The following is a 15,042-nucleotide window of genomic DNA, read 5'->3' as shown; positions in this document are numbered from 1 at the left end:
TGTAAGGTAAAATATAGGAGGAAATAAAGAAAAGCGATATCCCAACTCAGGGCCTGGATCCTGATTTCATCACAGCAACACAGTGTTGCCTCATTCTGAAGAATCCTTCAGATCTGGTCTGCAACTCCGTCCTTTACTTGACTTTAATGAAGAAAACGGATGTAAAAGCATTGGGGTTGATATGTGAAGACACCATTTAAAATGAAGAACATACTGTAGACCAGGGGGGTTTCAATTCCGGTCCTCGGGCCTCCCTGTCCTGCATGTTTTAGATGTTTCCCTTCATCATCACACCTGATTCTAATTAATGGTCCTAATTAGCTTGTCATCAAGCCCTGCACAATTCTGTTGATGACACAGCCACTTGTATCACGGTGTGCTGAAGCAGGGTAACATCTAAAACATGCAGGGCAGGGAGGCCCGAGGACCGGAATTGAAAACCCCTGCTGTAGACAAAAAGTTGGGACACACCTCATTCAAACAAATGGGGAAGGGTGTCAAAAGTTTTGGTCTACTGTACGTAGGTGCAGCAAAAAAGACCTAAAAAATCCTGCTGGCACTCATAGTTGATCGCCACAGAGATGTAAAATAAGGTTAATTTAGTGACATTAAAACTTGGTTTTTGCAAACCATAGAACAGAATTAAGATTATAACAGTGTTTTAAATAAAACACTTATTGCAAAACAAGGTTCCACAACATGTTATAAAAGAGTTTTAGGTGATGTTACCATATAGTAGATGGTTAACTGTCACATTAATCGTATTCAACATCTGTTGAATTAAATGTATTTAATACAGAATACCAATTTCTGCCAACAGAATATGCAAGAGTTCAGCGTTTAGATACTTGAATCAGAAAAATGACTGTATTTCCTTGGAGATGATTATACTGGGAATACATTTTTTAATATGGAAATATGTAATGAAGATTTAACTTCAACCTCAGGAATATTTTTCTGATATGTAATATTAGATGAATGAATCAGTACAAGATTTTGTTTACTACAAAAGTTGCTTTTATCATAACAGTAATGTAAAATGAGTGTCTGTTAGAGCCAATGCACTGATATCCACTAAAACGGATGATTAAAAATCTTATTTACATGTGAAACAGTTCTATGACGATATCCGTTTCCGTTTGTTTTTATCGGGAAATATTAAACTAAACAGCCTACATATCCCAAGATCCATTGCGCAACTCGCGGATGACGGACTGTACTGCGACACTCACAGCCTGAGATAAATAAAAATCCTGCACCGAATATAAAATGACGCTACATATTCAGATTTTATATTATGAAATGAAAAAAAAGTAAAATTTAAATGTCATGGTCCGATTTACAAACGATGATAAATTGTCGTTGTCAGAGTTGCTAGGCAACAGGACCGACGCTGATGACTCACCAGGAACCGATTCGGCCTTTGCAGTCTTCGAGTTTATCTTACAATGGATGCTGTTTCTAAATTTTATTGTTTATATAAACATAGGATAAAAGAAAGAGAGAGGTAATGGAGAAAGTTTTCAAACACTACAGGCCATAGACATAAATACGTAGACAGCCCATCGAGCGCTGAGCATGGATCTGGCGCTGCAGTACGTCAACGACGCCGCCATATTGGATGTGGCAAGACTGCGCTGTAAACTAATACAAGTAAATGGACTTATTTTCATAAACCGCCTTTCTACAAAGAAATTTAGGTTTTACGTCTCATTTATTCATTCACACACGCACTAATATACTTGGGAAACAGTTAGGCACCAAAGATAATATATTTAATTTTCTCAGATGGCAAAAATAAGAACTTTATTGATCCCACATAGGATTAATTCATGTTATATCAGCTAAAGAGAACAAGGTAGTGCCGAAAAACAATATATATCCCCCCTCAAAAAATAAGAAAAATAGAGAAACATATTTTCTCATCAACAAAACATATTTTTAAATTTTCAAGTAACAGAATAACATTTTAACTATTTTTCAGATTTTTTTCAATTATTTTATTGTCTGAAAAATGGTTAAAATGTTATTTTATTGTCTGAAAAATTGTTCAAATATGTTATTTTGTTATTTGAAAATTTTTCATTTAGTTTTGTTGATCTATTTTTCTTATTTTTGTGAGGGGGGGATATATATGGTTTTATGCGACTACAGACTGTCGCATGCCTGTGACGTCAGAGCGGACAGCTGATCGCTGCGCGCCGCGTGTTGACAACACGAGCCGGAGCACGCGTGTCCCGACGAGGGAAGGACTTTGCTTTCACCTTGTTATGATCCCAGGTGAACGAGCAAGGCAGCAGCTGCCACAGCGACGCCCAGAGATGCCCAAGTACTGCTCGGCCCCGGACTGCGTGAACGACTCCGGGAGCGGGAATGACGGGAAAAGCTTTTACAAGTAAGATCCTGATTTAAACTCACGACTTTACACGAGTCCGAACGCGGCTGCTCGGATCACTGATGGAGAAGCTTCAAGCTTCCTGCTCGACGTGTCACTGCCGCTTTACGGTCACCCCATCAATGACTCTCCTTTTTTTTTCTTTTTAATACAGTTGAGTTGATAATATTTGTGTCTTTAAGGAGTTTGATGACTGAGTCGTGCTAAAAAGACATAGTAACATTAAGAAACAGGCCCTTTGCATTTTATTTTTGTGGATTTGACTGTATTAGGGAATAAATGACACAAGATGACGTCATTTTAAGGCAAGACAAGTTTATTTGTATAGTACAATTCAATACAAGGTAATTCAAAGTGCTTTACATCCACATTAAAAGGAGCAAGACACAATTAAACAGTAAATAAAATAAAATTAAAATAAGAAAAGAGGTAAAATAATAAAAAGCAAAAGTTGTTAAAGAGTAAGGCAAGTTTATTTGTATAGAATAATTCAACACAAGGTAATTCAAAGTGCTTCACATCCACATTAAAAGCAGCAACACACAATTAAACAGTAAATAACAAATACAATTAAGTAAAATAATAAAAAGCACAAGTTGTTAAAAAGTAAGGCAAGGCAAGTTTATTTGTATAGCACAATTCAACACAAGGTAATTCAAAGTTTTTTACATCAACATTAAAATCAGCAAGACACAATTAAACAGTGAATAACAAATAAAATGATAAGAAAAGTAAAAAAAATAAAAAGCACAAGTTGTTAAAAAGTAAGGGCAGTAGAGTACAGCAGGTAAGTATTTACCTTAACCAGTCTTGGAGTTGATCTATTGAGAGGACAGCGTGACTCATGAAAACTTTAATAACTGGAATGGTTAGGGATAATTATAAAACTAGTTAAACTACTTCTCATGTTCCATTACCTACTGTGTCATAGTAATCCAGACTATTGTAGTATTTTCTCCCCAGGAAAGGCCACTGCCTGAACTGACATTAACAAATAACTAAAACCCTCCACTGAATAAGAACTGCAGTGATTGATATACTTCAGATGTTTGCTTTGTGTGAAAATTATCCAATTATTGGTTTGCATGAGGTGGACAAAAGGACAAAGGAGTTAACTGAAGTTACTGAATTTGCGCACTTTGGGGTACTTTTTATTGAAAACTGGTCGATGCATTCTTTAAACGTGGAATATTCGTGGTGAAACATCTTCAGGGAAAGAGTGTCAGAAGTCAGAAGCAAATTCTATATTTAATGAATATGATTGGTGATCATTTAAATGTTTGGTGGAATCTCCTCACAGAAAATCAACTCTGAGATATGTTATAGTGAATATATGAACATTTAACATGTATAACCTGAAGTGGGACTAAACGGCTGTGTGCCTTTAAAAAATAAAACATGTTAAGTGAGATTAAAAATGAATTTAATAACGCTTTTTTTCAGAATTCAGACTTTAACCTGTAAACAATCTTTAAAATGTGCTTTAGATGACTTTACAAAGCAGTTAAACATCATCAGAACAAACTGAATGCAACAAATTTAAATGTAGACATTTTTTTGTGTGTGGATATTTGCGCTGCAATAATCAACTTAAAAGCCAAGAGTTGGGTCAGATTACACAGCAGAGAAAGTAACAACACAAGCTAAAAGGTGTTGAGTCTGAGGCATCACAGTTGGTTATTTGATCCCAGCTGACGCCTGAACATCAGTCCTCATATTCTTGCTGATAAGTTTAACAAGCACTTTTTTTTCTTCTTAAGCTGCAGTTTTCCATTTTCTGGTCTCACTTAAAGCCCATAAACCCCAGCTGTGTTCTGCGCTGCGTCCTAGGTTCCCTCTGCAGGACCCGGCCCGCCTGCAGCAGTGGCTGCGGAACATGGGCCGGGAACACTGGACTCCTTCCCGACACCAGTACATCTGCCACGAGCACTTCGAGCCCTCGTGCTTCAAGGTGCGCTGGGGGATCCGGTACCTGGAGAGCGACGCCGTGCCCACCGTCTTCCCGGAGCTCAAGGTGAGACGTGACTGAACAGTGAGATGCTGCGTTGTTTCGGGCCGTTGAGACGGTTTTAATGCAACGTGGAAGTGGAAGTACTGAATTTCCTCTTTTTTTTATTTCCTCTCAAATCTGCGTCTCTTATATTTGAACCTGAGAACATCAAAAGGAATAGTGTTGTTTGTAATTTAATGTGATAAATAACTTAAAATTGAAACAAATAAGTCCAAAGGTCTTTTTTTCCCAGCATTGATGTTTTATTGAAAGTTTGCAATATACGAACAATGTACAACAATCAGTCATTTCAGTTCACAACCTGTGCAACATCAGCGGCACAGTGCACAGTCATGCATCATCAACAGCAACAAATGACATTTAAAGAAAAAGTTAGAAAAATAAATAAATAAAAAGAAAAAAAATTAATAAATACATAAAAGACACAAAACCTTTGTGTGACAGACTTCATAATATCTTGCATAAAATGAGAATTATATTTGTGACAGCTTAATGATTGAAAATCTCAGAATGGATATCCATCATTGACAATACAATCTTATTTGTAATTAACTTAAGAGACTTGAGATAATAATCAACTTCAATAAAAAACAACTTAAATAATGGAGAAGAGTTTTGGAATTTACATTTATGAATGTGACATTTTCCTAATTAAATATAAAGATTGACAATAGCACATAGCTTCTTTTCTTTGAATTCAAAATAAGTAATAATGTTCTTCCCTTCAATGTTGATTTTATGTGTTGTTTTACATAGTTTATAGCTCTCAAGTTCTTTCCATAAGTCCAGAGGTGTGAAACAGAAGTTTCCCCCCTGTGACATCACAGCTGCTGTTGAATTTAAACTGTCCTGTTGCATCTGCTGAACTCGAGCTCTGGCTTGGTTGTAGAAACGGAAAGCGGCTGATCCCAGCGAGAGGGAGCCGAAGCGTCTCAGGAGTGACGACGATCCCAGCGAGGCGGCGTCAGGTGACCGGACGAAGACTCTCGACGCTGCAGGGATGAAGAGTCTCGATGCTGCAGGGGTGAAGAGTGAATCACACACGGTGCAGCTGTACGAGATCGCCGTGGAGACGTCACAGCCGGGGGAAACCGGTTTGGTGGAGTGGAGAGATGTCGGGGAGTCTGACCGTCCTCTGCAGACGGACTCGCTGGTCTCCGTAGGGTTGAACTTCCCTCTAACTTTGTACCAGATGGGCGACGGCGCGGGGGACTCGGACCTGCTGCTGGTGTCGGCCGGGGACGGGCCGGAGGAGCTGCTGAAGGGAATCACCGCTGCCGTTTTAGGTCAGGGGGGCAGGTTGGTGGTGGCGGACGGAGCCGCGCTCCAGAACGGCGCTGGGGAGCTCCAGGAGCTCCCGGGCCTCCAGGGAGGTCAGGACACGGAGGTCATCGCCTACTTTGAGGCGATTCCCAGCGTCTTCCCCTGTGAAACGTCTCCCAAGTTCACGTCGTCCCCGAATACAGTGCTGTCGTCCGCCCTGAGCTCGGAGCCCATCTCGTCCACGCTGCCCATCACCTCCAAACACGTGGCGCCCCCCGCTGCGCCGCCCGCCGCGCCCCTGGTGCCCCTGGTGCCCCTGCAGGGCCTGGACGGAGACGCAGACGGAGACGAAGGCCTGTCGGAGACGGACGACCCGGAGCAGCAGGATCAGCAGCTGGAGGAACACTGGTGAGCCGCTCGCCGTCTCCGTCCGTTCATGTTTATAGAGAATCCTTCTGAGGCTTCAGATTCACAATGTTAGAGATGGAAACTTAACGCAACACTTAATACTACAGGACTGTCTCAGAAAATTAGAATATTGTGATTTTCTGTAATGCAATAACAAAAACAAAAATGTCATACATTCTGGATTCATTACAAATCAACTGAAATATTGCAAGCCTTTTATTATTTTAATATTGCTGATCATGGTTTACAGCTTAAGAAAACTCAAATATCCTATCTCCAAAAATTAGAATATTCTGGGAATCTTAATCTTAAACTGCAAGCCATAATCAGCAATATTAAAATAATAAAAGGATTGCAATATTTCAGTTGATTTGTAATGAATCCAGAATGTATGACATTTCTTTTTTTTTTTTAAATTGCATTACAGAAAATAAAGAACTTTATCACAATTTTCTAATTTTCTGAGACAGTCCTGTATTTATTAGACTTGTAGTTCTCGAGACCGGTCTTGAGACCACTTTTTTGTGGTCCTGGTCTCGGTCTCGGGTCTCTCAGACTCGGATAATTGAGATGCCGTTGCACACGAAGGTGACAGATTCTCATGATCACCAGTTCTTCAGTGTAATCTGATTACTATAATAGTAAATAATGCAATTTCAAGTTGATAATTGTATCTTTTAATATTTAAAATCCAGGTTTCATCTCCAAATTAAGTCCAATTTGAATCAGTAACATTTACTATTCATGACTTTTCTGAGGTGGAGGGGGCTGTTGGAGGCTGGTTATTCAGCCTTTATTCTGGCGAGATTTGAAAAGACTTCGCAACAACGGGCAAGCGAGTGATTATGTACATTCACTGAGTGAATATTATGAAAGTAAAATATATATTTCTCGCTAGAAATGTAATCAAAACGCATTTTTATGCAGAAACTAACTAAAAATATTGATTTTATTCACTAAAAATTAGAAATATCCGCCATGTTTTTTTGTTTGATTCAGTCTGCAAATGACGACGATAAGCATTCTGAGAAATTTTCTCTAACCCTCGGTCGGTGAGTCAGCATCTGAAAACCCTTGCTCTGAAGGGCTAGATTCATACACCCTACCCCTCGTTATGTCCACTAGCCCTACATGCAAAGAGGAATTGGGACACCACTACCCTCACGGGAAGGGGTAGGGATGAAAAGTAGGACTAGGAGGGGATTGGGACTGGCCCTTGGTCTTGATACTTTCTGGTCTTGGTCTCGGTCTGGGTTGAGGCGGTCTTGATGTTAACTTGGTTGAGGCGATCTTGATGTAGATACGTAACTCAACCCCAGCCACTATAGTATGGTATTTTACCATATATTTAGTGCTCCTTATAATGCGGTGCGCCTTTATATATGGAAAAAGTTTTTAAATGTGTCATTCATTGAAGGTGCGCCTTATAGTGCGGAAAATACGGTACAAGTCTATATATATAATCATAACTGTTCTGTAACCGTCCACCCTGCAGTTCTCACCTGAACGTACCTGTACGTACCTGTCCCTGTCCTTGCTCACCTGTCCGTACCTGTACCCGTCCCCGTGTCCGGAGCAGCTACCACAGGAGCAGCCTGAACAAGGAGCAGCTGGAGGCCGTGGTGGCGGAGCTGCAGAAGAAGGTGAAGGTGCTGCAGCAGCGGCACCGCCGGCACCTGGAGAAGCTGCTGGGACTGGAGAACGTGGTGGGCCAGCTGCGGCAGAGCAACCTGCTGAACGAGGAGCGGCTGCAGCTGCTGGAGCGGGTTCGTCACGCACCTCCCCGCTGTGGGTTCAGGGGTCAGAGGCAGTACTCGAGTTGTAAAAAAAAAAATCAGGAGGGATGGTGGATTTTATCATATGGGGACAGATAATTTGTGCTGATTATAAATAATATGATATATTATAAATAATAGCACTGACCAAAACACCTGCAGAAATACTGCAGGAATGACATAGCAGCAGTTAAATGCAGCCTTCTGTAAGCTTTAAATATCCACTGGACTTACATCAAATACATCAAAACACAACAATAAAAAACACTTTTCTGAACTTATCAATATGACTCTGTCCTTCACAGGATAAGTACAATGGATCACTGCAAAAACTCAAAATCTTAACAAGAATATTTGTCTTATTTCTAGATAAAATGTCTCATTTTAGTAAAAAAATCTCATTACACTTAAAACAAGACTCATCACTGGAAAAAACAACAATTTTCACGAGATTTTTTTTGCTTGTAATGAGAAGATAAATCTTATCTCAGATTTTCCTACTTATTTCAAGTGAAAATTTACTTGAAACAGATGAAAATTGTCAAATAAGTTATTTTTCTGGTGATGACTCTAAATGTTGAAATAGCAGTAAAACCACATTCATGGATGAAATGACATAAGGGATGGAAAGGGGGATGGCAGTTTTACAGGGGGGATGATTTGGACCGTTTTTATTTAAGGCGGGGATGCCATCCCCCCTCATCCCCCCTCAACTCCAGTACTGGTCAGAGGTGAAGGGCGTCAGTAATGGCTTCTCGTCTGCTCCCCCTCAGGCGTACATACAGGGCGGCGTGGCCACAGCGGCGGATGCCGGGGAGACGGTCGCCATCATCTACGAGGAGGACAACGCTGCGTACCTGTACACTCCACTGAAGGATGCAGAAACGATGCTGTGAGGCCGCGGGAAATGTTTGTCTTTGCCTACTGTGCCAAAATAAAACAACAATAATGATAATAACTAAAGAAAACCGCTAATGCTACTGAAAACTTAGTCCTTTTCTACTTAGTTTTACTCCAAACTACATCTGTGGTCCATCTGCTGTGAGACTTGCACTAATGTGGATGAGATGTAATCAGAATGTATTGTCTTTTTCTTTTTTTTTTAAGTTTCTAGCTCTCTACGACATGTTTCTTGTCTCCAGATTTTGTTTGACTTGTTGAAATATTTTTGTTTGTGATCATTTACAATGATTAAAGATTCCTTTCTTTAAGTTGTGTGCTTTGTGGATGAATACAAATAAATTATAAACCTATAAAAAAGAAAAGTTTCATCAAAACCTGACCCCTGAAAGCGCGACTGCTCTCTGCACTTTGCGAGGAGATGGGAGCTGATCACACATCCGTGCTGTTTCACAGCGAAGCAAGGTGGCTCTCCAGGGACAAAGTGTTGTTGCGCGTCTTTGAGCTGAGAGTAGAGATTCGACTTTTTTTGGAGGAGGAGCGCATGTCCGAGGCTGCCATCAAATTCAGCGATGAACAATTTCTGTTGAAGCTGGCCTATCTCAGTGATGTGTTTTGCAAGCTGAATGAGTTAAATATTCAGCTACAAGGCAAAGACAAGCACCTGGCAGGCAAGATCACTGCGTTCTCCCGAAAACTTGAGGCATGGGGCAGACGCCTCGAACAACATTTAGATGTCTTTGAGAACCTGAGTGAGCTTCTCTAAAAACCAAGTACAGATCCCAGCTCAACATTGAGCATGATTTGAGAGTGGCAGTTTCAGCCTGCAACCCCGTTTTGAAAGGATGTTCAGTGCACAGATTGCAAATTAAGTTATGATGACACAACTGCACTTTTATTTTCTCTTTTTGAACTTTGTGCAGTGCAAAACAGGCACACGGCAGCCACTAGTAATGCAGGGAAACTTCTCGTTTGTTTTTGCAAATGAAGTTATGATGGCACAACTGCACTTTTATTTTCTCTTTTTGAACTTTGTTATTTGTTGTTTTTGATTTTGATTCAGTATCAAATATGACTGATATACTTGGTGCTAGTAATTTCAATACATTTAAAATAATTTGAACTAATTCGTCAAGATTTTTGTTGGGGCGACGGGGCAAGTGGGGCTTGAAAATCCCCACTTGTTTAAAGTGGAGAATGACGAAGAAAGTTTGAGAACCACTGCCATTAGTGAAGTTCAGGAGAAGTAAAAGTCTCCCCTTCAGCAGTCAGATGAAACACAGAAGTTGCAGGTTTGATTTGTGGAAGTTTGAAGTCCAGTTTCCAGACAGAAACTGCAGCTCGGAGCTCATAAATTCACCACTTCAGCACCTGAGAAGACTTGTGACAGTCATCATGCAGGTGAAGCGAAACACGTGATGGCACATAACACACCTCAGACCAGTTTCCAGCCGTTTGTCAGGAACCTGTCACGTGACTCCACACGTGGTGATTTAACGCTGTTTCCTCCACGAGGTGCTGTCTGACGAGAAGCAAAGATTCACACCGTTTTAAACATAGACAGACTATATACATATGTATATATGTCTATGGTTTTAAACTCATTTCCTGCCAAGAGAAGACGTTTGATCCAGTCTGTGGTCGGAACCAACCCAACTCAACCCAGCAGTTCTTTAGAGCTCCATACACCCGATCAATCTACATCCTCAAACAACCCACATGTCCAGACCTCCTTTTGTGTTTCTTTTTCTTTTAATAGAATAAAGACAATAAATAAATAACTTGGAAAAAAGTATTTATTATCGCAAAAATTAAACATTTTTTGCGAAAAAAGAAAGATTGGCGTTGGCATGGATCTAATATTATGTATTGTGTTATTTCCTTTAAATTTTACACATAAAATATATATAATATTAAGGGAATGTTAAATAATACTTTGAAACGGAAGAATCCTCTTATGTTTCTTTTCCCTTTAATAGAATAATACTACTGCTACTAATAATAAGATTAATATTAATAATAATAAATAACTTGAAAGAACTTTTTATTTTTTATCGGAGAAGGTAAAACTTTTTTTAAAGCGAAAAAAGAAACAAACATTTGCTTTGGCGTGGATATTGGGTAATTTTCTTTACATTTTATACATTTAAAAAAGTAATATTAAGGGAATGTACAGCATACTTTAAAGAGTTTAAGACTGTTTTGAAAGTTTATAAACTAGGAAAGCAAGGTATCCGACCTACAAAAACATTTTATATGTTCAAAAACGAAGATGACAACATATTACATTTTCACTATTACAGGATAAAACTATTTCTCAAAATTAAATTCTGTATAAAACGTATTTTTCTATATAAAACTTCTGTCCTCTCCACGCAGATTAGTGACACTTCCACGCAGACTGGAGTATCTACTGATCCATCCCAATCTTGTTAACACCTGTACAGGTGAATCTCGATCCCGTTGTTGTGCCAAAATGTGATTGCCTGCCAGACTCTGATTTCTCCCCTGAAAATTGGTCTTTTTACCTGTCAAAAATTGATTGAGGGCCAAATACAATTAATGAAAGGTTGTTTCTACCTAAATATGATCTGATCTCATTCTTGAGCTTCATAATATAAACACTAGAGCTCACAGGATTGCTTTTAACTCTTTTAAAGGACCATTACAACACAAAATAGGCATTTTCACCTGCCAAAAATTAATTGAAGGCCAAATACAGTTAATGAAAAGTTGTTCCTGCCTAAATATGACTTGATCTCATTTCTTGAGCTTCATAATATGAAAATCTGACGTTTTAGCGCTATCAATCAACGGGCTGCTGTGCGCGCTCCCGCGGCCAGGCAATCACTTTTTGGCACAACACCGGCGTTTTCCTAAAAGCCCTACAGGTTCCTGTTGCAGGTTTTGGTTCTGACCACTAGGGGGCAGCAGAACGTCTTTCTCTGATTCTTTAATTAAAGCACTAATTGCAGTACGACGTGCCTGAATGTTGAAAGTTATTTGAGTAAATACTTCGTCATTATAGATTTCTTTTAATTTGGATCATAACGATGATTAAATTAGGGTAAATTAGGGTTTTAACTGAACTCTTTTCAACAAGGTCAGATTTTGCCGTTTTCATTTTATTAATAATGAACTTGGAACGATTTTACTCAACTAAACCCCTCACACACGCTGTTTTACTCCAACCGTCCTCGGGGAAACAAACAGCAGAAGGTAACAGAGGTGAAGAAGAGGAGGATGAAGCTGCAAGGCCAGCGTTGGTTGTGCAGATGTGACGTCACCGCTGCGTGGGAAGTGCCCAGGTGAACGTGGAGGGAAATAAGGGGGGATTATCAGAAAAAAAGGGAAGCTTTTTACCGCCCTCTTTTTTATCGCCCTCCAGTGGTTCATTTAAGTTGATTCATGAATTCTATCCTACAAATGATCACATTGTAATGTGACTCACTTATTCCAACTGTGCCCCATTGTTCAAACTTTTTGGAGTGATATGTGTAATTTTGTGTCTGAAAGCATTGAAACTGATTTCAAATTATTTTGGAAGAATGTGTTGTTTGGTGTTTTTGACCATGTTACGATTAGAACAAAGCCAAAAGAAACATTTAGTATTAATTTGTTGATTATCCTTGCAAAATTCCACATCCACAAATCCAAATTCTTACACAAAAAACCCTCTTTTTTTACTTTTCATTGTGAATAATCAGTATCTGGACTCTATTAAGTTTTCTACTAATTCAAAAGCAATCAAAACCATAAATGTATGTAAATGTTTTGGCTTTCTGTTAATTCTGTTAATTTCACCCCCCCAGGCTGGTTATAATGTGTTGTGCTTTTTGTTTTGTTTCTTATTTGAGTTATACTCTTTATATGTTATAATTCAACGTGAAATTGGATAATGTGAAGATTTGCTATCACTGTACTTTTTTGCAAATGTTAAATAAAAAAAAAACCTCCAGTGGTGCCAACGCCTCAACAAGAACAGTAGTTATTGGCTGTCCTGAAAGTGGCTAAATGACGTCATCACGTCATCTGCATAATTTACCATTCTATATAAAATAATAAAAGTATACTTTATAGGGGCATTTTAAATTGACAAAAGTACACTTTCAAGTACTCGTATATATATATATATATATATATATATATATATATATATATATATATATATATATATATATATACTACTAGTGTACCAGGTATACATTTTTATTCATTTAAAAATGTCCCAATTTAGTCCAAAGAAGTATTAAGTTAGCATACTTTCCAGTACACTACAAGTACATGGTCCGTAGTATTCTTACTGTACTTATATTCAAGCATACTAGATAAAATAAACTTCAAGTACAGTCGTTTTTGCAGAAGGAAGTTGGCAACACGGACCAATTCCCAGAGCGGTGAACCAACATCTGCTGTTTTCCTCTCTGTTCTTGCATTGCTGCATTTCAATAACTGTTTTTTATGTTCTGCTGCAAAACACTTTTCTGCAGTTTTTCTGTTTAATTGTGTTTTTTAATATTTTGATTGTTGTACGGCAACCTTGAGTGCCATGAAAGGCGCCTAACAAGTAAAATGTATTATTATTATTATTATTATTATTATTATTATTATTATTATTATTATTATGATCATTATTATTATCATTATTATTGTTATTTCACACAGCAGAAGGAGGCAGAATAAAACCAAGGCGTGAATGGAACTCCGTCATTCTCTATTTCCTCCACAAACGACTGCTGACCAGTTCAAATGTACCTCTGAACTAACGTCATCAGCGTCTTCACTCGGATCACAGTCAGACTGGAATGTCAGGGGGGGGTTGGTTGGTTTCTTTATCAGGACTGCCTCAGCAAAAACATCCAGCCCCGTCACGGACACCAAGTTCAGATGATTCCCTCTTAAAAGGGAACATGTTTGACATGAAATGTGCGGTATGAAATGAACAAGTCCTGAAGTGCCATGAAAGTAGCTCAAAGTCGGGCAGCTGGGTGGAACAGTGGTGAAAGCAAGCGGCCCATGTACTGAGACCACAGTCCTCCTGCAGCGGTCCCAGGTTTGAGTCCTGGCCTCAGGCCCTTTGCTGTATGTCATCCCCATTCTCTCGTGCGTGAAAACGTATTGGTGACAGAAAAAGACTTGGAAAATCAAACAAAAGTGTGCAGCTCCGGGCAGAAAATTGACGTAGTCGGCCATTGGTCGATCATCTGGTCTGACCGGCCTGGAAAATCCACCTCGGAAGATTGAGGGAAGAAAACACACACACACACACACAGATAAAGAGTTTCAGGCTGACTTGAATGAATAACACTCGCAAAAGAACAAATAAAAGTCTGAAAAAGTAAAGATGGACGGTTTTGCCAACTGTGAGTCACCGCTTCCATCTCACCGAAAACCTGTGGAAATTTCTGAAATCTCAGTGAGAACCTGTCCCAACTAAAACCACTAAACCCGTCAGAGGAAGGAAAAGTGATGTAAACGATCAACGAGCTTTGTTGCTCAATCGTTTAAGACACTTGCACTGAATATTAAGATGTTTTTGGAAACCAGAATATTTTTGAAATGTATTTTTATTGGGACCAAATCTGTTTATTTCTGTAGTAAAGCTGGACACTTGAACTTTTGGAGTCGCCCTCTAGTGGTGGTTCGATGTACTGCAGGTCTCCCTGCTTCCACAACGGCTTCAGCTGTGAAGAGCAGATATTTCCCTTTGGAGGGAGGATGACGGGTCCATTCACCTGAGAGGGGTCCGATTATTACAGTTGCTTCTCCTCTGTATCAACGGGAGTCAGAGGAGACGGTTCGGACATGAGTATCTATACTTTCTGCTACCTGGTACCTTTAGCAGGCTGTCCTGGCAGCTCATTTAGTCAAAGTTGATGTTACTTTTTAATGTGTCCCTTTATTCATGTAATAGTGAAAAGTTTGGCCTACAATCTATTTTCCTGATGGTGAATCACTGCTCTCAGGTATTTAGATATACCTATTTGTAGTTCTTTAGTAAGTCATATTTCAGCTTTTTTTCCACGTAGAATGATTAAACTAATGTTTTTGATGGAGATAAAGCCTTCTTTGGTTTCTACCATTACGTCAGCAGGAACTGATGAATCAAGCCACAGTTATTCCTCGCGGGGCACCGTGGGAGGTCTTCCACCCGGCACCCAGACTCCCAGCATTCTCTGCTCCTCCCAGCAAAATTATCTGCTCTTTTTCTGGGGGTAGTTTGCATTTTACAAAATATGCTACAGTAATTGGTGGTTTATCTCTATGTGGCCCTGCGATGGACAGGTGAC

At 39.4% G+C, this 15,042-nt stretch overlaps 1 protein-coding gene across 1 annotated transcript; it reads left to right on the top strand.

The window, feature by feature from the left end:
- The first annotated feature begins 2,128 nt into the window (after nucleotides 1-2,128).
- On the top strand, nucleotides 2,129-9,024 carry LOC133442458 (THAP domain-containing protein 5-like). The gene is made up of 5 exons (XM_061720457.1): nucleotides 2,129-2,395; nucleotides 4,226-4,409; nucleotides 5,296-6,077; nucleotides 7,657-7,843; nucleotides 8,626-9,024. Exons 1-5 carry the CDS (start codon nucleotides 2,163-2,165, stop codon nucleotides 8,746-8,748), a joined length of 1,509 nt encoding a protein of 502 aa, XP_061576441.1. The 5' UTR covers nucleotides 2,129-2,162; the 3' UTR covers nucleotides 8,749-9,024.
- Nucleotides 9,025-15,042: the final 6,018 nt, after the last annotated feature.

This window comes from Cololabis saira, chromosome 4 (genome assembly GCF_033807715.1).
Source record: "Cololabis saira isolate AMF1-May2022 chromosome 4, fColSai1.1, whole genome shotgun sequence".
Taxonomy (NCBI): Eukaryota; Metazoa; Chordata; class Actinopteri; order Beloniformes; family Belonidae; genus Cololabis; species Cololabis saira.
This window is presented reverse-complemented; position numbering and strand designations above follow the sequence as displayed.